At 39.2% G+C, this 25,123-nt stretch overlaps 1 protein-coding gene across 4 annotated transcripts in view; it reads left to right on the forward strand.

Moving 5' to 3' along the window:
- Positions 1 to 405: 405 nt before the first annotated feature.
- LOC138763323 (POC1 centriolar protein homolog A-like) overlaps positions 406 to 25,123 on the forward strand; it is a 169,901-nt gene continuing 145,183 nt past the window's right edge. For 2 of the 4 annotated variants that reach the window (XM_069937276.1, XM_069937277.1), the window contains exons 1-3: positions 406 to 496; positions 605 to 716; positions 22,971 to 23,055. In XM_069937276.1, the coding sequence (XP_069793377.1) occupies positions 702 to 716; positions 22,971 to 23,055 (100 nt within the window). In that variant the 5' untranslated portion in view covers positions 406 to 496; positions 605 to 701. Of the gene's footprint in view, positions 497 to 604; positions 717 to 22,969; positions 23,056 to 24,610; positions 24,732 to 25,123 lie in introns of those variants that run through there. The other 2 variants (XM_069937269.1, XM_069937270.1) reach the window with 2 other exon arrangements.

Below are 25,123 nucleotides of genomic sequence, written 5' to 3' on the forward strand. Positions count from 1 at the left end.
TCTGGATTTCAGTCGAGGGTTTTAGAGAAGTCCGGATTCTCGGATGGTCTGGATTTCAGCCGAGGGTTTTAGAGAAGTCCGGATTCTCGGATGGTCTGGATTTCAGCCGAGGGTTTTAGAGAAGTCCGATTGTCGGATGGTCTGGATTTCAGCCGAGGGTTTTAGAGAGGTCCAGATTCTCGGGTGGACTTAATTTCTGGCATGCAGATTTTTGGACTTCTCTAGTTTAATGGCTGGTTACAGAAGCTTATTGGCAACTTCTAAAACATGAAAGGACAACCTTTACTGCCACATGTTGATAAGCTTTATAAATAAAAATAACCAATTGCCTAAAAAAATATTGTTTCTTTGAAAATACAGCAGAGTGACCCCCTTAAAGTGCGATGAAGTAAGGGACAGGTGCTTTTAGCTGTCTCGGCTTTCCAAGGGCAGGCATTTTCAGCGAAGGATATGATGCTCTGATGGTTTCTTGACGGCTTGTCATCGTCCTTTCGAGGTAGAATAGAGGTGGACCTCTAATGTGGGGAGGTGTCTATTTTGTGAAATGTTATATTTAGTCGGCAAAAATGTATTTGCTTTAATTGGGGTCTCTCCCTTTAAGCAGGTAGCGGCGGCGCGTTGCGCGCGGAGCCTGGCGGCGGTCACCACGGCGACGCCGGGCCCGGGAAAGGCTCCGTTCCTCCTCATCTTCGGCGTACACCATGACTTCCCTGCTGGTGAGTGCGGCCTCGGGCTCGTTGACGAGCTTGTTGCACAGTCCGTTTCGCTGCGCGGGACGGGCCCGTCTGCCCCAGAGGCCTGCGGGGCCCGGGGTTGCGGCGGCGGCGGCGGCCCGAGCCCAGTGCGTGCTGTTCACACCGACAGCAGCTCACGTTGACTAGTAATAGATTGAGGCCCGAATCCGACAGCACCGTGCCCGAATATTTTAAAGACTTCAATCATCGGGCAAACCTTGTCTGGCGCCACGTTCAAAAAGTCCCTCGCCGACCCCGCTCCAACCAGGATTTTCTCCTCGAGCGATTCGGGGCGTCTTTTAAACTTCCCTCCATCTCCCGATTGCACCCAGAACTTCCCCTCTTGTTTTATTTTGGCCCCACTGAAGTACAGATCAGCTGGCGCTGCCGTCCGAACCCATGGACCCTAGTATGGACCCTAGTATGGACCCTAGTATGGACCCTAGTATGGTCCCTAGTATGGTCCCTAGTATGGACCCTAGTATGGTCCCTAGTATGGACCCTAGTATGGTCCCTAGTATGGTCCCTAGTATGGTCCCTAGTATGGACCCTAGTATGGACCCTAGTATGGTCCCTAGTATGGACCCTAGTATGGACCCTAGTATGGACCCTAGTATGGACCCTAGTATGGTCCCTAGTATGGACCCTAGTATGGACCCTAGTATGGACCCTAGTATGGTCCTTAGTATGGACCCTAGTATGGACCCTAGTATGGTCCCTAGTATGGACCCTAGTATGGTTCCAAGTGTGGACCCTAGTATGGTTCCTAGTGTGGACCCTCGTGTGGTTCCTCGTATGGAAAATTGCCCTTTGTCGTCAGCTGCTCAATGACTTTCAGGTCTCCAGTCAAGTTTGTTGTCATCTGATTGTTCAAGTCCGAAGTCCGAAACGGTGTTCTCCGGTCCTCGGTGCAAAACATGCAGATGCCCAACCAGACAAACACACAGTCCCTGCGCACGACAATTTCATCAATGCAGTTTTTAAAAAATAAGATTGTTTGGTGGATTTGAACGTCGGCGTGAGCAGTTGCTTTGATCATTCAGCATTTTCATTCAGGCTGTTTCTCAGCCTGGTGGGGCTGGCTCTGATATTCCTGTATCTGTTCCCCGACGGAAGCAGCTTAAAAATACCGTTTCCAGAGAGGAAGGGGTCCTCATTTTGTGCACCCTCTTCAGACAAAAATCCAGGGAGATTGCATTGATGGCAGGGGGGGGGGGGTGATGTATAAAATTCTGCCTGATGTATGAAATTCCATATTTCTAAAATCTTTAGATGAGTTGTAACGATCTTTCATGTCCTCCCTTTGAATTTCTTTTAAGTCAGAAATAGTTCTGGTACTCGTGGCTAGCGTCTACGGTTGGATCTTCATCTTTTTCTGTGTCTCTTCAATTCCATGATCATTCATTGTCACTGAACTTGCTTGATGGTATTTTTGCCTTTGAGGGAGAAGGTTCACTCCAGAGCATAGTACAAATCTACATCGACACTTCAGTGAAGAGCTCTCTCATTTTCAGATGAGATGTGAAGTAGAAGTTCTTTGATTTACCGGTCCCATGGCATTATTTTGAAGTACTTGGGAATTATTCTTGGGGTCTTGACCTTTATTTTCTCCCTAAGCAAACAAGGAAAAAAGAATAATAATAATGACTAAATAAATGGTATTGGTTTGCTCTGTTGCCACAGTGACTCAACTAGCAGCACTTGGCAGAAATCCAAGTCCAAACAGTAAAATCTAGATTGCCTTGGAGCGATAAAAAGCCCAGGACTCTAAATGACTTTTATAAACGCGAGGACTCTCATTATTTTTGCATACCTATTAGCTTTGCGGAAACTGCCAAAATGTTTGGCCTGGAAGTCAGCCTGAAGAAAACTGAGGTCCTCCATCAGCCAGCTCCCCACCATGACTACCAGCCCCCCCACATCTCCATCGGGCACACAAAACTCAAAACGGTCAACCAGTTTACCTATCTCGGCTGCACCATTTCATCAGATGCAAGGATCGACAATGAGATAGACAACAGACTCGCCAAGGCAAATAGCGCCTTTGGAAGACTACACAAAAGAGTCTGGAAAAACAACCAACTGAAAAACCTCACAAAGATAAGCGTATACAGAGCCGTTGTCATACCCACACTCCTGTTCGGCTCCGAATCATGGGTCCTCTACCGGCACCACCTACGGCTCCTAGAACGCTTCCACCAGCGTTGTCTCCGCTCCATCCTCAACATCCATTGGAGCGCTTACACCCCTAACGTCGAAGTACTCGAGATGGCAGAGTTCGACAGCATCGAGTCCACGCTGCTGAAGATCCAGCTGCGCTGGATGGGTCACATCTCCAGAATGGAGGACCATCGCCTTCCCAAGATCGTGTTATATGGCGAGCTCTCCACTGGCCACCGTGACAGAGGTGCACCAAAGAAAAGGTACAAGGACTGCCTAAAGAAATCTCTTGGTGCCTGCCACATTGACCACCGCCAGTGGGCTGATAACGCCTCAAACCGTGCATCTTGGCGCCTCACAGTTTGGCGGGCAGCAACCTCCTTTGAAGAAGACCGCAGAGCCCACCTCACTGACAAAAGGCAAAGGAGGAAAAACCCAACACCCAACCCCAACCAACCAATTTTCCCTTGCAACCGCTGCAATCGTGTCTGCCTGTCCCGCATCGGACTTGTCAGCCACAAACGAGCCTGCAGCTGACGTGGACTTTTTACCCCCTCCATAAATCTTCGTCCGCGAAGCCAAGCCAAAGAGTAGCCATAGACTCTAATTTTGCCTCCTCCTTTACCTCTTCTTCCTTCTCTTTGGAGTCGCTCATACATTCATAATTTGTCCCTTTTTGTTTCTATTCTGAATGTTCTTTTGGTGATATCATCTGAAGATATTGCACGATGTCCTGATAGAAGCAGGCTTTGAACATTTGGTGACTCACTTTTTCCCCAAAATTCAAAAAGATCATGGCTAATCTTTAGCCACAGTGTCATTGTACTGTACTAATCCAATATCCCAAAATTCTCATTAATATCCAAAAAATTGTGTCTTAAATAGACTTAACCATAGCTGCCTTGGAGAGAGAATTCCAAAGATCCATTGCTGTCTCAGTAAATAATTTTCTCCTAATTTTACTCTTGAATAACTAGCTCCTTATTTTTAGACAATAATGTTTGTTCTAATGCCTCAGCAAGGGGAAACATCATCTCTGCATCCATTCAGTCAAGTGCCAGCAACCTGGGTTTAAATATAACATTTTTTGTATGTTCTCCCTGTGTCTGTTTGGGTTTCCTCTGGGTGCTTCGATTTCCTCCCACCATTTTGGTAGGCTGGTAGTGTAGCTCCAAATGAGTAAATAAATTTTAAATTTTTTTTAATGAAATCTTTAATTTTTCAAAATTATCAGACTATTGGTCCATTCTGCTTCATCTTTTAATGTAAACAAGCTCTGCATTCTGGGAATCGATTGCGATTTTTTTCTTGCACTCCTTCTGTTGAAAGTATGTCCTCCCTTGGGTCGGGAGATGGGTCCCAAGATCGATGTTGCGCTGTTCTCACCCTTTCAGAACGACCTGAACACCAAGCTCCCGTCTGATTTCATGTCCCTTTAAACATCAAGCTGCCCACGTCCTTTCAGGCCCATTTGTGCTGCCTTCACCCTTTCAGATCCACGAAGCTGCCTTGTTCCTATCATGTGCGTTTGCGCTAACCTCACCTTTTCGTGTCTGCTTAAATATCAAGCTGGCCACAACTTTTCAAATCCACTTGAGCATCAAGATGCCATGTTCATTTCGGGCCCGCTTGTGCTGTGCACTCAATGTTTCGGGTCTGCTTGCAGTGTGATCACCCTTTCAGGTTCACTTAAGCATCAAGCTCTCTTATTCCTTTCGTCCATTTGCAATGTTCTCACCCTTCTAGTTCTGCTTGAGCACCAAGCTACCATGTTATTTTCAAGATTGTTTGCATTGCCATTCCCCCTTCATGCCCCCTTCTATAACAAGCTGCCTGAATTCCTGTCATGTGTGCCTGTGCTGACCTCACTGTTTCAGGTCTACTTGACAAAATAGCTGTCTATTTCTTTCAGGTCTGCTTAAGCAATATATTTCGTTTTGTGTCTATTGTGCACATTCACCCTTTCAGGTCTGCCTGAACTACTCATCGTTTCAGGTCTGCTTAAAAATCAGACTGCTCATTGCCTTTCAGGTCCGCTTGATCAGCCAGCTGTGGTATTCCTTTCAGGTCCACTTGTGATGTTCCCACCCTTTCAGATCCGCTTAAGCAACAAGCTGCCGAATTCCTTTCAGGTCTGCCTGCTCTGCCCTCACCCTTTCAGGTACTTCTTTACCTCTCTACCGCATCATGACTTCCTTTTCATCCATCATTGTTGGTGCTGGCCCAGATTATTGCTACTTGCAAGGGTCACTTCCTTAAAAATGCATTTTAGCCTTTTTTCCTACAACAGATATCAGGGTGGCTGGGCTACATTTTCTTGTTTTCTCCCTTTCTCTTCATAAGTAGTAGGGTTACAATTCTTACCTTCTGTGGGAGTTGTTCCAGATTCTATGAAATTTTGACAAGCAGTGCATCAACTATCTACATAGCTACTTTTTTCAAAACCTTGGTATGCTAGATTCCAGTTCCCAGGGGTTAATCAAGTTTCAGTCTTATTAATTTCTCTCATAATATTTTTGTCTACCAGGTTCTAATTTGCACTATAGTTTAAACCCTATTTACTACTTATGTGACCAGCTATTCTTTCAATATCCAGCTAAATCAGAATTTCCTTCAGTTAAAAATTATGCAGATATATGTAGTGCTATGTCACTTGTTTCTAGTGGCTGGCTCCTCTCTGATATTGTACCAGTTTGTAACAGGTGTTATATTTGCAGCTCATTGTGTGTAGGTTGGCAGGAAAATTGTTCGTTTTCATATAGGCTAGATGAAATTTGCTTGTGCTAAGTAGGGATGGTTGGTTTCTGAAAAAAGAAGGTGGATATGCAGTCTATATATTAAATTACTATTTGAAATAAAATTTGTATTTGATCCATAGAACATTACAGCACAGAAACAGGCCCTTCTCGTCTGTGCTGAACTATTTTTCTGCCTAGTCCCACAGAGTTGCACCCAGTCCATTGCCTTTCATACCCCTCCTATCTGTGTACCTTCCAAATTCTTTTTAAATGTTAAAATTGAGTCTGTGTTCACCACTTCAGCTGGCAGCTCATTCCAATTCCCACCACTCTCTGTGTGAAGTTCCCCCTTATGTTCCCCATAAATTTTTCCCCTTTCCACTTTCATTCTTAACCCATGTCATCTGGTTTGTATCTCACCTACCCTCAGTGCAAAAACCCTGTCTATATTTACTCTATCTATACCCTTCATAAATATGTATATATCTCCCCTCATTCTTCTATGCTCCAGGGAATAAAATCCTGACCTGTTTAACTTTACCCTATAACTCTGTTCCTGAAGTCTGGGCAATATCCTAGTAAATCTTCTCAGCACTTTTTTCTATCTTATTGGTATCTTTCCTGTAGTTAGGTGAGTAAAACTGCACACAATATTCCAAATTTGTCCTCCCCAATGTCTTGTACGGCTTGACCATACATCCCAACTCCTACACTTAGTACTTTGATGAGAGGAGTCACGTGATGGAGTAGTGGCCAGTAGGAGAATACCAGCCATCTCCAAAAAAGAAGAAATAAAGTGAAAAAAATACAAAGTTCAAGAAACACAAAACATAACAAATAAAAGATGAAGTTGTGGATAAAAGAAAGAAAATGGCACCCAAGAAGGAAAAAGTAAATACAACGGGAAAAAAAGAAGAAAAGACGCCGGAAGAGAAAGAAGGCCATACCTGCATGAAGAAACAGGGAGCCGCTGTGGAGAAAAGAGCCCGTTCCCCAAGTTTGGTGACGACCCCGCAGAGTCACGACCTCCCGACCGCTGGACTGCATAAATGGCTCTCTGAGCCAAACAAAAGCGTGCCCTCACGCATGCACAATGCGCACACTAAGGAAAAAGAGAACACCGACGGGAGGGGGGGCCCAGCTGAGGAGCGAGCAAACACAGCACGACCAGCTGAGGGATGCCCGACACCAGGGCTCTCAGCTGGAAGAAGAGGAAAGCATCAGGAAAGGGAGTGATAGGAAAGAAGAACAGCAACAGGAGGCCCAACAGATGACTAGCCCAGAAGAAGAGGACCAACAGCAAGAAGCCAAGCAAGAAGAAGCCCAACAAAGTGAGGCAAGCAACTCAAGAAGAAAGTCAGAAGAGACACAGATACAAGGAAGGAAGTAGAAGACCAAGCTCTGCACAGAGAAATAGAAGGTAAAATAGATGGACAGTATATATATTAAAAAAAATTTCAAGAACAAATGAGAGCATTAAAAGAATGGTTGACATTAGAATTTAGTGAAATGAAAAGTACAGAAGAAAAAGTGAGTAGAATAGAACTGATCATGACAGAAATAGGGAAAAGATTAGAAAATGTGGAAGAACGAGAATGGCTGTAGAAATGGAAGTGAATGATTTAAGAAGAAAATTGGAAGAAAGTGACAAAAAAGTTAAAGAGTCACAAGAGTTGTTAGCTCAGAAGATGGATATAATGGAAAACTATAGTAGGCAAAACAACAAATATAGTGGGCCTAAAGGAAGATGAAGAAGGCACAAATATGAAAGAATTTATAGAAGAATGGATCCAAAAGGTCCTGGGAATACCAGAAATACAGGAAGGAATGGAAATAGAATGGCACAGAACACTAGCCCCGAAACCACAGACACAACAAAAACCAAGATCCGTTTTAGTAAAATTTCTGAGATACACAAGAGAAAATATACTGGAGAGGGCAAGGAATAAAATTAGAGAAGACAAAAAACCATTGAAATACAAGGGTCAAAAAATATTTTTTTACCCAGACATAAGTTTTGAACTCCTAAAGAAGAGGAAGGAATTTAACACAGCAAAATTGATCCTATGGAAAAAAGGTTGTAAATTTATGTTAAGATATCCAGCTGCGCTTAAAATATTTATCCCGGGGGAGCAAAACAGACTGTTCTCGGATCTGGAGGAAGCATGAGAATTTGCAGAATGCCTGCAGGACATAAGGAGAGTTAAGAGATGTAACAAGAATGACAAAATACATATAAAGATGTAAAAATAATGTATAAGTAAGATCTAAAGAAGGGAAAGAAAGGGAAGAAAGGAAATAAAGGGGGAAAAAAAGAGGGTGAGCTTTGTTATATGTGAAAATAAAAGTCTTTTTTGGAGGGGGTTGGGTGGGAGAGAATGACAGTCACTGCGAAATCAGTTGACGCTCGCGAGCGGATTTGCAATCCAAATGGAGAGGGGAGTTGTGGTTGCCCAGCAAGGGACAAGGGGCAATTCAGAGAAGGGGGGGGGAGACATTTGGGGTTAAGGGAATTTTAGATGTGGGAGTTGTTGAAGTATTTTATGTTTTAAAAGTGTTGTCATACATTGAGTTCAAAAAGGGAAAATTGAGAGATGAAAATGGGGAAAAGGGGGATGGTGGTGGTGAGGAAGTGGAAATGAGGTGTAAACAGAATATGAGATGGCCATGTTGAACTAGATGACTATAAATATTAATGGAATACATAACCAAATTAAACGAAAAAGGCTATTAAATTTCCTGAAAAAAAATAGACATAGCATTTGTGCAGGAAACACATCTAACTGAAGTGGAACATAATAAATTAAGGAGAGATTGGGTAGGGCATGATGTGGCAGGATCATATAATTCAAAAGCCAGAGGTGTAGCTATATTAATAAATAAAAATGTACCAATCAAAATAGAGGAGGAAATAATAGATCCAGCAGGGAGCTATGCAATGATAAAGTGTCAGATATATTCAGAATTCTGGAATTTGGTCAATATATATGCACCTAATGAAGAGGATCAAAAGTTTATGCAAGATATTTTTTTGAAGATTGTAGATACGCAGGGACAGGAGAGGATTTTAACCTTAATTTGGATCCAATGTTGGATAAAACTGGACAAAAGACTAGTAAAAAGAATAAAGTGGCCAAATTTATGGTTAAATCAATGCAGGAAATGAAACTTATGGATATCTTGAGGTGGCAGCACCCAAGGGAGAAGGAATACTCATATTATTCGAGTAGGCATAAAACATATTCAAGGGAGAGTTAGGAAAACTGAATATAAAGCTCGATTGCTATCTGATCATTCACCCTTGTTATTAGCAATAGAACTGGAGGACATCCCACCAAGAACATATAGATGGAGATTAAGCTCCATGCTACTTAAAAGACAGGAATTTAGAGAATTTATTAAACATCAAATTAAAATGTACTTTGAAATAAATATGGAATCACTGAAAGACAAATTTATATTATGGGATGCAATGAAAGCCTTCATTAGAGGGCAGATAATAAGTTATGTAACTAAGATGAAAAAGGACTACAATCGGGAAATAGAACAGTTGGAAAGGGAGATGGTAAGTACAGAAAAATAACTAGCAAAAATGGGACGATATAACAAAAAAGAAGAGAATTGGTGTACAAAAAAATAAAATATGAAACATTATAAACATAATGAAAATAAAGCAAAAGTATTATGAGCTAGGAGAAAAAACACACAAAATATTAGCCTGGCAACTTAAAACAGAACAAGCTAAAAGAATTGTATTGGCATCAAGGAAAAAGGACAAACAAATTACAAATAATCCAATGGCGATTAATGAGAACTTTAAGGAATTTTATGAACAGTTATACCAAACTGAGAACGAGGGGAAAGATGATAAAATAGAAGAGTTTTTAGCTAAAATTGAACTGCCCAAATTGCAAGAAGAGGAGCAAAACAAGCTGATAAAACCATTTGACATAGAGGAAGTACAGGATATATTAAAAAAGATGCCGAACAATAAAACGCCTAGAGGGGATGGATTCCAAATAGAATTCTATAAAACATTTAAAGACTTATTAATTCCTCCTCTCCTGGAAGTAATGAACCAGATAGAAGAAACACAAAACTTCCCAGATTCACGCAAGTCAGCAATAATTACAGTAATACCAAAGGTGGGGAAAGATCCACTAACACCAGCATCATATAGACCGATATCTCAACACAGATTATAAGATAATAGCAAAATTATTAACAAACAGATTGGCCGACTGTGTACCAAAAATAGTAAAACTAGATCAAACTGGATTTATTAAGAAAAGACGAACAGCGGGTAATGTCTGTAAATTTATTAATTTAATTCATGCAGTTCAAGGAAATAAGATGCCAACAATGGCTGTTGCTTTAGATGCAGAAAAAGGCTTTGACAGGGTAGAATGGAATTATTTATTCAAAGTATTACAGAGGTTCAATCAACCAGAAAAATATATTAATTGGATTAAAGCATTATATAAGGAACCATTGGCGAAGGTGACAGTAAATGGATATGTATCGAACCAATTTAAATTAAGAAGGACAACAAGGCAGAGTTGTCCACTATCTACCTCACTGTTCGCTTTAGCAATAGAACCATTGGCAGAACTGATAAGAACAGAAAATAAAATAAAAGGGATAAAAATAAAGAAGGAGTATAAAATCAGTTTATTTGCAGATGACATCATAGTATACTTAACAGAACCAGAAATATCAGCAAAAGAACTACATAAGAAATTGAAGGAATATAGCAAAATATCGGGGTACAAGATCAACGCAAATAAAAGTGAAGCGATGCCAATGAGTAATGTGGATTATACAGAATTTAAAAAAGAATCACCATTTAAATGGCAAACATAAGCAATCCGATACCTAGGGATTAGATAATAATTTAAGCCACCTGTACAAATTAAATTATCAGCCATTAATAAAGAAATTACAGAAAGACTTAGAACATTGGAAAGAATTGCCACCAATAGGGAGGGTAAATTGCATTAAAATGAATGTTTTTCCAAGGATACAATACGTTACCAATTCCCTGAACAGAGAAATTTTTCAATGAACTAAAGAGAATTATAAGGACATTTTTATGGAAAGGGGGGAAAACCGAGGATAGCGTTAGATAAATTAACAGAGTGGTACAACCAAGGTGGTTTGCAGTTACCAAACTTTAAAAATTATTATAGAGCAGCACAATTAAGGTATTTATCAGATTTTTATCAGACAAGGGAAAAACCAGACTGGACTAAGATAGAACTAGATAAAATAGGGGAGAAGGTACCAGAACATATACTTTATAAGTGGGATGAAAAGCTGGTGCAATATAAAAGCTCACCAGTACTGCATCAATTACTCAATAAATGGAAGAAGATTCACTTAGAAAGGAAAAAACAAATTGCCAATTATCAAAATTATTATTGACGCAAAATCAGCTAATCCCTTTTAGAGTAGATAACCTTTCCTTTAGAGAATGGGAGAGAAAAGGAATTAAAAGAATAGAAAATTGTTTTTTGGGAAATAATTTATTAACATTTGAACAAATGAAGTACAAATATGGAATAACTCATGGTACAATGTTTGCGTACCATCAAGAGGAAAGCCTACTTGAAGGATAAATTGGGAAACAGACTGAGATTACCAGAAGGAAGCAGCTTTGAATATGTGATTACAGAAACAATGATAATAAAAAGATTTATAACGAACATCTACATTAAGCTGCAAGAGAAGGAAAATTATGAGATAAGCTATAAACCCAAACAAAAGTGGGGAAAAAGATTAAAAGATAAAAAATGAAACATGGGAAAAGTTATGCTCTGGAACTATGAAGAATATAATAAACACAAGGTTATGCATGATATAGTATAATTGGTTACATAGGCTATATATCATGCCCCAAAAATAAAAAAAAATGGAATCCAACATTATCAGATAGGTGTTTTTGCTGTAAGAAGGAAATGGGAAGAACAGTACATGCAATTTGGGCATGTGAAAAAGTTTTGGGAAGATCTAAATCAGGTATTAAATAAAATCACAAAAAAACAACATACCAAAAAATTCAGAGATCTTTCTTCTAAGTAATATAAGAAGTATATCCAGTCCTCAAACTGGATGAAGTGCAAAAAAGATTTATTATGATGGCCTTAGCTGTAGCAAAAAAATTATAATGTCAACTTGGAAATCAGAAGAGAGCCTGAGAGTCCAGCAATGGTACATGGAAATGAATAAATGTATTCCATTGGAAAAAATAACATATAATTTTTAAAAATGAAGTCACATTATTTGAACAAATTTGGGAACTGTACTTGGAACATAACAGAGCGGGCTTGCCTCTGACCTCCACCCCCTAAAATGATAAACTGATAAGACAAAATGACTTGATTCAGTGTGTAAAAGCAGATGACACAATTTTCTTGCTTATTTTCATTGTGTGATGACATTGTTTAATGGTTTTATTGTTTTGTATATGTTGAACGTTTAATGGGTTTGGAGGGGGGTGGGAAGGGGGGAGGGAAGGTAGGGTTGAAAAAAGGGGAGAAAATGCCACTGTGTATATTTAAGAGGGAAATATTTTTTTTTTGAAGACTTTATTTAAAATTTTATAACATGAATGCAATAGAGAATTACATTTAAAGAAAAATAAAAAGAAAATTAAAATGGTATGATTACAATATTACATCAGAAAACTACACAAAATAACCCTCCCCCCCGTTAATTGTAACACAATATTAGTAATCTAACTTAAAATTAGTCCAGCCCTCCCCCCCCCAAAAATAAAGAGTGAAGAGGTAATAAAATTAACAATATTATATATGGAAAAAAAATACCCACTTACAAAAAAAGAGATAAAACTTAACCTAAAAAAATTCTAACAACAAAAATTTTTTTTATCAATACTAAAATAGCACGCTTAAACATATATTTAAATCAAACGTAAATGCATATAATTAGCAAACGGAGTCCACTTTAACTTATAAAAAGACATCCTATCCTGAATTGAAAAAGATATCCTTTCCATAGTCAAACAAAATTTCATCTCTAAATACCACTTATCTAAAGTTAATATATTTTTATCTTTCCAAGTAAGTGCTATATATTTCTTAGCCGCGACTAAAACTAAATAGATAAAGGAAATCTGATAATTCTCTAAACCTAAATCAATTAATGATTGCATGTTCCATAATAAAAATATATCGGGTTCTAATACAAGATGGATATTATATAAACTGTTAAAAATAGATTGAATACCTTTCCAAAACTGTTGCAATCGATCACAAAGCCAAACAGTATGCAAAAAAGTATTGGCCGTCTGATCACATCGAAAACAAGAATCCAACTTACTAAGACCAAATTTTTTAAATTTCTCCGGCGTTAAATATAACTGATGAATAAAATTATAATTAATCATCGCTAGTCTAGCGTTAATTAATTTCCGAATACTATTCTGACAAATTTCCATCCAAGCTTCTTCAGCTATTTTATGTCCTAAATCATTTTCCCATTTCAACTTATCTTTATCTCAGTCTTTTTTACTATCAATTTCTTGTAAAATACAATACAAATCAGATATATATCCCTTTTTTGGTATTGAAAGTACATATTCTTCAAAACTAGATTCAGGTAATAAAATCATATGTCGACCACATAACTGTTTTACAAAAGATCTTAATTGATAATATACAAATATAGAATTTCCACTAATACCATATTTCTTTTGTAATTCGTCAAAGGAACAAAACAACCCTCAGAAAAACAATCAGATAAATTTTTTATTCCCTTCTTTTCCCATTGTTTCAAAGTGGCATTGGAGACTGTAAAAGGAACAAGTTGATTATTATATAATGGCAATCTTCCAGAATATATATTTTTAAGTCCCAATTTTTTAAGTTTACTTGTCCATAAATTCAATAAATGTTTCAATATTGGCACATCGTAAGTTCGTAGTAAATTTTTATTCCATCGAAACAAAAACTCATGAGGAAATTTTTCTAAAATAACCGCCATTTCTATCTTTACCCAACTAGGTGGGTCGTCCATATTCATTAATGCACTAAGAAATTTAAATTGAGCTGCTTCGTAATAATGCTGAAAATTTGGTAATCTTAAACTTCCAAATTGAAAATCCCACATCAATTTTCTCATTGCTACTCTCGGAAATTTTCCCTTCCATAAGAATTCTCTAATCGCTTTATATAAGTCCTTAAAAAAATTTTAAAAAAAGATAAGGAATTAATTGAAACAGATATTGTATTCTAGGAAAAATATTCATTTTTATGGTATTAATCCTCCCTAGTAAACCCAAAGGTAGATCCCTCCACCTAATCAAATCTAATTTAATTATTTTTATTAAAGGAAGATAATTAATTGAGTATAATTCTTGAAATTTTGTATTAACATTAATTCCTAAATACTTAATTTGTGTAGTCCACTTCAAATTTGTAATATTTTTATACACTGAATAATCATCTTTACAAATTGGCAAAATTTCACTTTTAGCCCAATTTACTTTATAACCAGATAATTGGCCATAAATTTCTAAACATTCTTGAATTGCAGGTAAAGAAGTATCCGGATCCACCAAATATAATAAAACATCATCAGCAAATAAATTAATCTTGTATTCCTCATTCAGAACTCTCATACCTTTAACATTTTCATTTTGACGTATTAATTGTGCTAAAGGTTCAATAACTATAGCAAATAAAGCAGGTGACAATGGACATCCTTGTCTAGTAGATCTTGTCAAACTGAAAGATTCTGAAATTTGGCCATTAACAGCAATTCTAGCCTTCGGGCTATTATATAAAGCCTTTATCAATCCAATAAATGAAGAACCAAAACTAAATTTCTCAAGTACTTTGAACAGAAACTTCCATTCCACTCTATCAAAAGCCTTTTCTGCATCCAATGAAACCACTATTGGATAATTCAACTGAAATTTAGATTTATTTATCAAGGTTATTAACCGTAAAATATTATCTGATGCATACCTATTTTTTTATAAATCCCGTTTGATCACCATGTATAATTTTAGGCAGATATTGAGCTAATCTATTAGCCATAATTTTAGCTACAATTTTATAATCTACATTTAACGACAATATTAGTCTATAAGAAGAAACCTGTAAAGGGTCATTATCTTTTTTTGGTATAACTGTAATTCTTTGGCTTGGCTTCGCGGACGAAGATTTATGGAGGGGGTAAAAAGTCCACGTCAGCTGCAGGCTCTTTTGTGGCTGACCAGTCCGATGCGGGACAGGCAGACACGATTGCAGCGGTTGCAAGGGAAAATTGGTTGGTTGGGGTTGGGTGTTGGGTTTTTCCTCCTTTGCCTTTTGTCAGTGAGGTGGGCTCTGCGGTCTTCTTCAAAGGAGGCTGCTGCCCGCCAAACTGTGAGGCGCCAAGATGCACGGTTTGAGGCGTTATCAGCCCACTGGCGGTGGTCAATGTGGCAGGCACCAAGAGATTTCTTTAGGCAGTCCTTGTACCTTTTCTTTGGTGCACCTCTGTCACGGTGGCCAGTGGAGAGCTCGCCATATACGATCTTGGGAAGGCGATGGTCCTCCATTCTGGAGACGTGACCCATCCAGCGCAGCTGGATCTTCAGCATCGTGGACTCGATGCTGTCGACCTCTGCCATCTCGAGTATTGCGTTAGAACAAGACTCAGGTAATTGAAAAGTATTATAAGTTTGTTGTAATACATCCTTATAAATAGAAGATACATCAGCATAAAAAACTTTATAAAACTCTATAGAAAACCCATCTTCACCAGGTGCCTTTCCATTCGGCATATCTCTTATTGCCATTTCTATTTCATCGTCTGTAAAAGATTTATCTAACTCTTGTCTATCTTCTTGATTCAATTGTGGCAAGTTAATATTTTTCAAGAAAGAATCTATTGCATCTCCAGTTACATCTTTACATTCTGAAGTATACAATTGTTTATAGAAATTACAAAATTCCTCATTAATCTCCTTTTGATTAAAAGTAATACCTGATTTCTTTCTAATCGCTGGTACAATCCTAGATAATTGTTCCTTTTTTAATTGCCATGACAAAACTTTGAGCTTTCTCACCCCATTCATAAAACTTATGCTTAGTTCGATTCATTAAACATTCAAACCAATATGTTTGTAATTCATTATATTTAAATTTTAAATTAGTTAACTGATTCTTTTGCGTTTCGGTAGCATGTTTTTGAAATTCTTTTTCAGTAGCAGTTATCTTTTTCTCTAAGTCTTCAATCTCTTTAATTCTCTCCTTCTTTACTTTAGAGGCATAACTGATAATTTGGCCTCGCAAAAAAGCTTTCATTGCATCCCATAAAACAAAATGACTAGAAACAGAATTACAGTTAATACCAATAAAAATTTCAATTTGCTGTTTTAAAAAAACTAATAAATTCTGGTTTTTGTAATAGCATAGTATTAAATCTCCATCTTGAAGCTTTCTGAACATCTTGTGAACTCAAATATTCTAATAATAGTAATGGATGATCCGAAACCAATCTAGCCTTATACTCCACAGATGTAACCCTATCCTGCAAATGTGCTGATATTAAAAAATAATCAATTCTAGAAAAATAATTATGTCGCGAGGAATAAAAAGAAAAATCTTTCTCTATAGGATTAATTCTTCGCCAAATATCAATTAAATTCAAATCTGCCATCATATTAGTTTCTTGAGTTGCCATCTTAGACTTCTTAATTACTCTTGGGTACTTATCCAATAAAGGCTCCAATACCACATTCAAATCTCCCCCAATCATCACATTAGAGTTCGATTGTCCAAGTAATAAAGACATATCCACAACAAAAACTGTATCTTCAACATTAGGAGCATAAACATCAAGCAAAGTCCATGCCTCATTAAAGATTGTACAATTTAATTTTAATAATCTTCCACCATTTTTCTCTTCGTTCTGTAACTGGAATGGTAGATTCTTATGTACCAAAATTGCCACACCTTTTGCCTTAGAATTAAACGAAGAATAAAAAACTTGCCCAACCCATTCACATTTGAGTTTCAAATGTTCCTTATCTGTTAAATGAGATTCCTGTAAAAAAAGCAACATCAACTTTAAATTTTTTTAAATAAGCAAGTACCTTCTTACCCTTAATAGGATTATTTAAACCCTGAACATTAAGAGAAGCAAACTTCAATTTAGACATTTCTTACACTCAATAAAACACAACAACAAAAAACAAACAAAAAAAGAAAAAAAAGAAGAAAAAAAGAAACCCCCCCAAAAAAAAAGGAAAAAAAAAGAAAAGAAGAAAAAAACCCTTAATTCCCCTTTGAAATTACAACCAGAGACACAAAAAAATTAAAAAAAGATTATATATATAAAAAAAAATTATTTAAAAAGGGTTTTTATTTCTTTCTAATTTTTGGGTTAGGGAGTGAAGTCTTTTTTTATTATCCTTTTTTAAAGAGGGAAATGTTTGTGTGTATTTTGATTGATATGGTTCACAGTGTGAAAAATAAAAAAAATTATAAAAACAGTACTTTGATTTATGAAGGTCAATAGGCTGAAAGCTCTCATTACAACCTTATCTACCTATGATGCCACTTTCAGGGAATTATGTATCTAAACTCCCAGATCTCTCTGTTCTACCACACTCCTCAGTGCCCTACCATTTATCGTTTATGTCCTTTCTTGATTTGTCCTTCCAAAATGCAACACCACATAACTTGTCTGCATTAAATTCCATCTGCCATTTTTCAGCCCATTTTTTTCCAGCTGGCCCAGATCCCTCTTCAAGCTTTGAAAACCTTCCTTGCTTTTCAAAATGCCTCCAATCTTAGTGTCATCAGCAAACTTGTTGATCCAATTTATCGCATTATCATCAGGATCATTGATATCAATGACAAACAACAATGGTCCCAGCTCTGATATCTGAGGGACACTACTCGCCACAGACCTCTAGTCTGAGAAGCAATCATGGACCACCACTCTCTGGCTTCTCCTGTATAGCCAATGTTAAATCTAGTTACTAGCTCACCATGAATACTGAGTTTCTGAACCTGCCTGACTATCCTATCATGTGTGACCTTGTTAAAGGCCTTACTAAAATCCGTGTACACATCAATGGACCTGGTAAGCTCCTCAAGAAATTCTATCAGATTGGTAAAACATGACCTACCTTGCACAAAGCCACATTGACTATCCCTAATCAGTCACTGGCTATCCAAATGTTTGCATATCTGATCTCTTAAAACACCTTCCAACTACAGGTACATAATTCTTTATCCGGAACCCTTGGGGGACAGTATATTCCAAATTTCAGATTTTTCAGGATTTCAAAAATCCAGATTTAAGCCCACCCGAATTGTGCTACCATATCCACCCCAACCCCCTTCCAGTCATGCTGCCGCTCTCACCTACCCCCCGCCCGCCCCGCGCTGCCATTCCCTCGCCCACCCAACTCACGCTGCCCTCTTTCTCTCCAGTTTCTGGATTTTGGAGCTTTCCAGAATTTAGATGTCAGGATAAAGGATTGTGTACCTGTATTGACATCAAACTCACTGGCCTGTAATGTCCAGGGTTATTTTTGGAGCCTTTTTCTTTCTTTTGAAAAATATTTTTATTGATATTTTTACAATAAAAAAAATTGAACAATACAATTATGAAATGTGCTACAGGCCTAGGAAAAGTTACAATAATGATCATCTGTATAAATTCAGAAGCACAGTCGTGGTGATGCAATAAAACATAAAAGAAATAATTTTGAAGGAGCCTTTTTTTAAACAACAGAACAACATGACCTCCCCTCCAATCCTCTGGCACCATACCTGTGGCTAAGGACATTTTAAATATTTCTGCCAGGACCTCTGCAATTTCTACACTAGCCTCTCTCAAGGTTCTCTCAATATCTTGTCAGGCCTGGGATTTATCCAGCCTTATTTGCTTTAAGACAGCAAACACCTCCTCTTCCAATCTGTATAGGTTCCATTATCTCACTGCTTATTTTCCCAATTTCCCTTGACTTTGTGCCAGTTTCCTGAGTAAATAATGATGCAAAAAAGCCTTTTAAGATGTCCCCCATCTCTTTTGGCTCCACTCTAATCTTCAAGGGTACCAGTTTTATCCGTCACTATCCTTTTGCTCTTAATATACCTCAGAAATCCTTAGGATTTTCTTTCAGGTTGTCTGCCACAGCAACCTCATGTCTTCTTTTAGCCTTCCTGATTTCTTTCTTGAGTTTTTTTTTCCTTGCATTTTTTATACTCCTCATGTATCTTATTTGCTCCGTGTTGCCTATACCTGCTATGCACCTCTCTTCTTCTGAATCAGATCCTCGAAAACTAAGTTTCCTTGATGGAATTGTTTTTTTTTAAAAACATGGCTGTCGATAGCTGCCTGCAGACCGCCTCATACTATGTGCACAGCATGTGTGGGACACTGTACAAGATGGACGCTGTGAGCATGGACGAGGGGGCAACTGATAAAACCCCAGTTGAGAGTAGAGCTCAGGAGAAGCGGCTGTTTCCCTTCCCCTGGACTCAAGGTTTACTGCGTTTAATTTTAGTTAATAAAGTGTTTGGTTATTTAGTAGCTCTGGTCTCCTGTGTCCTCACTGAGCACCAAACATATATGGTGTCAGAAGTGAGATGAGCAGAGCTTGAAGGCAGAGACCAAGTATCTTTTGTGATGCAGTAAGTACACAACCACGTTTTCCTGACCACTATGCCTGGCAGATGTAGACGCCCCGACCTGTTGTCGTTCGAGGGCAACGTGGCCAAGAATTGGAGGATCTTTGAACAGAAATATGACATCTTTATCACGGCCGCCGCACATAAAAGCCTATATTCTGCTCAACTTGACCAGCCAGTGTTTGTGTCTGCATCTGAGATTAGAGACTGGAATCAAATAGTTCAGGCGGGAAGTCCAGAGAGAACTTGGAGTGTCTGAAACAAAAGTTCCGGGAATTGTGCAGCCCACAGGTTAACATCACCCTGGAATGCCTGAAGTTTTATAGAAGGGATCAGAAGGTAGGAGAACCTATACAGTCCTTTGTGAGTGCATTAAGGCTGAAAGTCAAGTCCTGCGGATTTGGCGCACTGACCGATGACCTGATAAAGGACCGTATAGTGTGTGGTGTGCTCGACAACGGAATGAGAAAAACACTGCTACAAGACAACAAATTAACACTGCGTAAAGCTATAGACAAGTGCTTAACCTATGAAATGGTGGAGGCCAGCACAGGGGCTTGCTTGGTGGCATCCTCAGAGAAGACAGCAAACATAGACATGGTCCAAGCCACACCCAGCGGTGGCCATTACAGAGATATGGTGCCAAGCTTCTCCTGGTGGTGGGAACCCAGCCAAAGCAGCAGCTGATGGATGGCCACGCCCAGCAACAGCCAGTGGCAGGAGCCACGGTCTTTTCCATTCCAGATGCAAAAAGTTCATTCTGGCAGATAACACTAGACCACCAATCCTCCCTACTAACAACTTTTAGCACCACTTTCAGATGGTACAGATTTCTGAGGACACAATTCAGCATCAAATCAGCCAGTGAGGTGTTCCAAAGATCCATGGAACAGATATTCGCCAGTTATCCAAGAGCAATTATCATTGACAATATCCTAGTAGGAGGCAAGACCACAGCAGAACATGACGCCAACCTAGAAATGGTACTGGATAAAGCAAAAAAGGTACACCTACATCTGAATGCTAATAAGTGCAGGTTCAGCGTGGACCAAGTGGCATATGGGGGCCACATATTCACAAACTACGGCCTAAAAGCAGTCCGTCCAAGACCAGAGCTATTAATGAAGTGCCAATACCTAATGATGTCACATCACTCCAAAGATTTCTAGGTATGGCAAACTGCTTGGGCAAATTCATTCCAAATGCCAGTGAGCTGATTGCACCACTACAACTTCTCACCCATAAAAGACTCAGAATGGTACTGGCATTTGAAGGACTCAAGAAACGCATGGTGAGTCCACCAGTCTTAGCATATTACGACATCAAACGACCAGTACTATTGACATGCGATACATCCCAATATGGTCTAGGAGCGGCCTGCCTACAAGACGGCAAGCTCGTTACCTATGCCTCAGGGTCACTAACAGAGACAAATGCATTACGAACAAATTGAAAAGGGACTACTGGCAGTAGTCTTCGCATGCACGAAATTCAACAACTATGTTGATGGGAGACTGATAACTATTGAGACAGACCACTTGTCAATAAATCCATTCACTCCGGCAAGGCTCCAGAAAATGATGCTGCAACTGTAAAAAATACAACGTTATGTTGATCCACAAGGCAGGGAAGGAGATGCATCTGGCCGACGCATTATCCAGGGCACCCATCAGCAGTACAGCATGCCTTCTGGGTGAACTCAACACGTGTGATGTCATGGAAATGTGCTCCATTTTCAGCCTCCAGACAAGAAGAGCTAATAAAATATACTACAGATGACCGAGTGTCAACAACACGACTCACTTTTATATGGGCCAGATGGCCTGCAAAGCAAAGGAACCTGCCATGTGAAGTAAAACCTTACTTCATGTTCAGAGATGAACTGATCTATGATGAAGGCATAATAATGAAAAGCCTAAGACCAATCATTCCAGCATCACTCCACACCTTGTACACAGCAATCCTCCACAGGGGACATCCCAGCATCGAGGCAACTAAGTGATGTGCCCAGGATCTGGTATTCTGGCCTGGTATGGATGTGAAAATCACAAAACATATTCAGGGCTGTCCAGTCTGCAACAGTACCAAAACCCACCAGGTCAAAGAACCCCTTCAGCCACACCTGGTACTGGACTTGCCGTGGTGCACTATGGCAACGGATATCTTCGAGTGGAACAAACAACAATACTTGGTGCTAGTCGACTCCTACTTCGGCTGGTTTGAGATAGACCTTCCCAAAGAGACATCGGCATTGGCAGTGATCACAAAGCTGAAATGCTACTTCTCCATTTACAGATCACCACGAACAGTGCTGTACAACAATGGCGCATAGTTTACCAGCCAGAAATTCAGAGACTTTCCAAATACCTGGAACTTCCAACACATCACGAGCAGCCTGGAATTTCCCCAAACGGGCTAGCAGAAGGAGCGATCTGCAACGCAAAGAACGCTATGGAAAGAACACTTAGGGACAATACAGATGTATTCCTGGACCTATTGAATCTTAGAAATGTGACCAGAGACCACATCCTTGGCTTGCTGGCGCAGTTGTTCATGTCTCAGCAAACCAGAACAATCCTGCCAGTCCCTTAGGAAATGTTGAAGCCTGCTCCCACCAACTCCGATGTAATCCATTCCCAGATATTGCATAAATGTGCCCTACGAAAGAAGCATTATGACAAGATGAGCAAACCCTTTCCTCCACTCCGTGAGGGCAAGACTGTCCAGTTATAAACCCCCCCAAAGGATGCAACCATTTGGCAGTGGTAAAGAAAGCTTGCAACGAGCTCCAGTCATATCTGCTTTCGTCAGAAGGGAAAGAATACCGGAGAAATCGGTACCACATTCTCTCGGTAAGAGAGCTGGCCCCACCTCATGGGACAAACCCAGTGCCACCGGAAACCCAAGAGAGGAATGCAATGGGCCACCACAAAATGAACAAGCCACACTGTCAGGTATAAATGATGACAAGGAAGGACCTAATGAGGAATCCATGGGAAGCAGCACAATTCACAGCAGAGGCCAATTAGCCCGAGAGTGACATCCCTGAGTCGCCGTCGAGAACGACAGGGGTTAAGGAGTTTATTTAGGATGAGGGCCGGAAGGGTCTTTTGGCCTAATCCAAAATACCTGGACTAGCAGGTACCCGCACCTAACCTGACAGGGCAAGGGACGGTCAGCACCCTTTTCGCGGGACATGCCCTCCCTAGAGCAACGACATGGAGTCACCCTGACATGGACTTATCATTATTGGTATGTTTGCATACACATGATGTAGTACTATGCTTGGTGTCATTCTTCCTTGTGTCTCCACAGGTACGAGCTAAAGAAAGAGGACGTTGGCAGCTGCCTCCAGACCGCCTCACACTATGTGCACAGCGTGTGTGAGACACCGTACATGTCGGACGCTGTGAACATGCGTGGGGGGGGGGCAACTGGTAAAACCCCAGTCAAGAGTGGAGCTAGGGGAGAGTGGCTGTTTCCCCTCCCTGGGACTCGTGGTTAGCTGTGTTTACTTTTATTTAATAAAGTGTTTGGTTATTTAGTTGCTCTGGCCTCCTGTGTCCTCACTGACCACCAAGCATTTACAATGACAATATAGCATTCACTACAATTTAAAATATTGCTTGCTGTGGCTAGGATTTATTCAAATACTTGAGGTTCAATTTTCATTTTTATAGGAGGATCCAACATTGGAACAGCATTTTAAGGGCCATCGTGACACCATCACAAGTGTCGACTTCAACGCTAACATGAAGCAATTAGGTATGTTTCAATACAAGAGGAAATTATTGGTTGATAAAATTTAGGGACAGGCATAAATTGGGGGATCAGGTAAATGAAACTGAATAAACATGAGATTTTCCCATTGTATTTGGAAATCAGACAACATAATTGTTTATCATGTAGAATCAAAGCATCCAATTTGATATTGGGTATCATAAATTTGACTTGCTGTCACTCTCATTGGTGACAGTGACTGCAGCATTTAAGAATCCAAATGTTAGAATTGATCACAAAATAAATGACTTCTCAAGTTTACCTCTTTTGCAAATTTTATGTTCTCTGACAGATATAAGGAAAGGTTCTGCTTGCCTTTTCTTTCAGTTCTTGAATAAATGCCTGTTCACATGTTTTTACAGGACCAACCCATCTACAAAATATAATTAATTACAAAGGATGAGTGCATATATTTAACTAATGAGAAAAATAATTGGCAGTTATTTGTTTGATTCCTTAAAGTATAGACAAGGACCACTTGGCTCAATGAGTCTGTGTCAGCTTTCAAAAATACTGTCATTCTGATTATCTCACTTATTTCCCTCCAAACTATTTTCTCCAATATGTTCCTTAACACCCACTTACACATGGGACAATATGCAATGGTGAATTAATCTCACAACAAACATGTTTTTGCAAATGAAAGGAGAATGTGTCGATCAAAGGGAGAACGTGCTGACTCTACATATTTAACACTAGAGGTCAGAATTGAATCCTGGTTTCTGAAGCTGTGAGACAGCTACACTACCAGCAGTAATACCATACTGCCAGATCCACACTTCATCAAATGCCCAGCTCTAAGACCCTTTAATATCCTGGATGACACTATGAAGGCAAGGTCATCATAGTTAAGTTTAATTTTGTTGTTAGCAAATGTCACACAACAGACATTGCTGCCATCGAAATTGGAAGTCTTGCTAACTGAACTGTTGCCTAACTAGGATGTAGAACTAAATTTTAGAATCTCTTCTGTTTGCACCAAAATCATCTGATTTAATGGCTGTTGAAGGACATACAACAATGCAAATTCGAACAACTCTTCGTGTAAATTGTCCTTCACGGAAAACAATTGGTATTCATATTTATCAAACTGTAGGAGTGCTGTTTGGCAGAAACTTGGTGGATATGGCTGAATGCCAGGTATTGTGTGCAGTCATCATAGACCTCTAGGTACCTTGGCTGGATGTGGAATGCTGATCTTGCTGGGCCTCGACACCCTTCAATTGCAACATCTAATCAGAAGTTTGGTACTGTAGTATATTGATCTGTCCAATCCTTAAAATAGTCTGACAGACGAACAGAACACAAAGCTTGTTGTAGAAAATGGACTTCTCTCAAAGCTGCAGATAATTCAAATGGCTTTTAAAAACCTATTATCATTATATTATTTAAAAACAGTAATGTTATAGCAATTGAATATTCCTTTTATCTTGTAAATATTTGTCTTGTGTTCCCCATTGAAATCATTAGGTATAGACAACCTGTGCCCAGTCTGACCGAATGCAGGATCAAAGAGCTGATTTTCTTTTTCCTCCCACAGAGTAATGCTAAAGTACGCCAGAAATTGGGCTTCATTGGATTTCAAATGGAATCCAACAGCAATGAAATACCACTTGGCAAATTCCAGACACATGGAATATTTGCTACAATTCAAGACCATTGTATGTATTTTGGATGTCCTTGAAACAAGTATGAATGGTTCTATGAAAATTCAAACCTTTTTCTTGTTTAAGGTGAAGATCGTTCTGGTCCATACTAATTCTCCCCTAATAAGGGAGGTTAAAAAGGCCCATGAGAAGGTGATGAGAAGAGAAATGCAGTCAATTGTGTCATGGCAGATTACAACCTTTTTATAAGAAGGTTTTTTTTAAGTGGAGCAAAATTACATTGGTCATCTGAAACTTCCATTTGGTTTCGAATTTTTATGTTCTGTAAATAGGTACAATAAAATCACATTTTGCCACAGGGTGGCACCATACTTCATCTATCTTGTCCGTAATGATGCAAACAGATGGTTGCCATTTTTTAAATATATTTGTTTGGTTCATTTGAT

Source organism: Narcine bancroftii, chromosome 5 (assembly GCF_036971445.1).
Source record: "Narcine bancroftii isolate sNarBan1 chromosome 5, sNarBan1.hap1, whole genome shotgun sequence".
NCBI classification, from domain to species: domain Eukaryota; kingdom Metazoa; phylum Chordata; class Chondrichthyes; order Torpediniformes; family Narcinidae; genus Narcine; species Narcine bancroftii.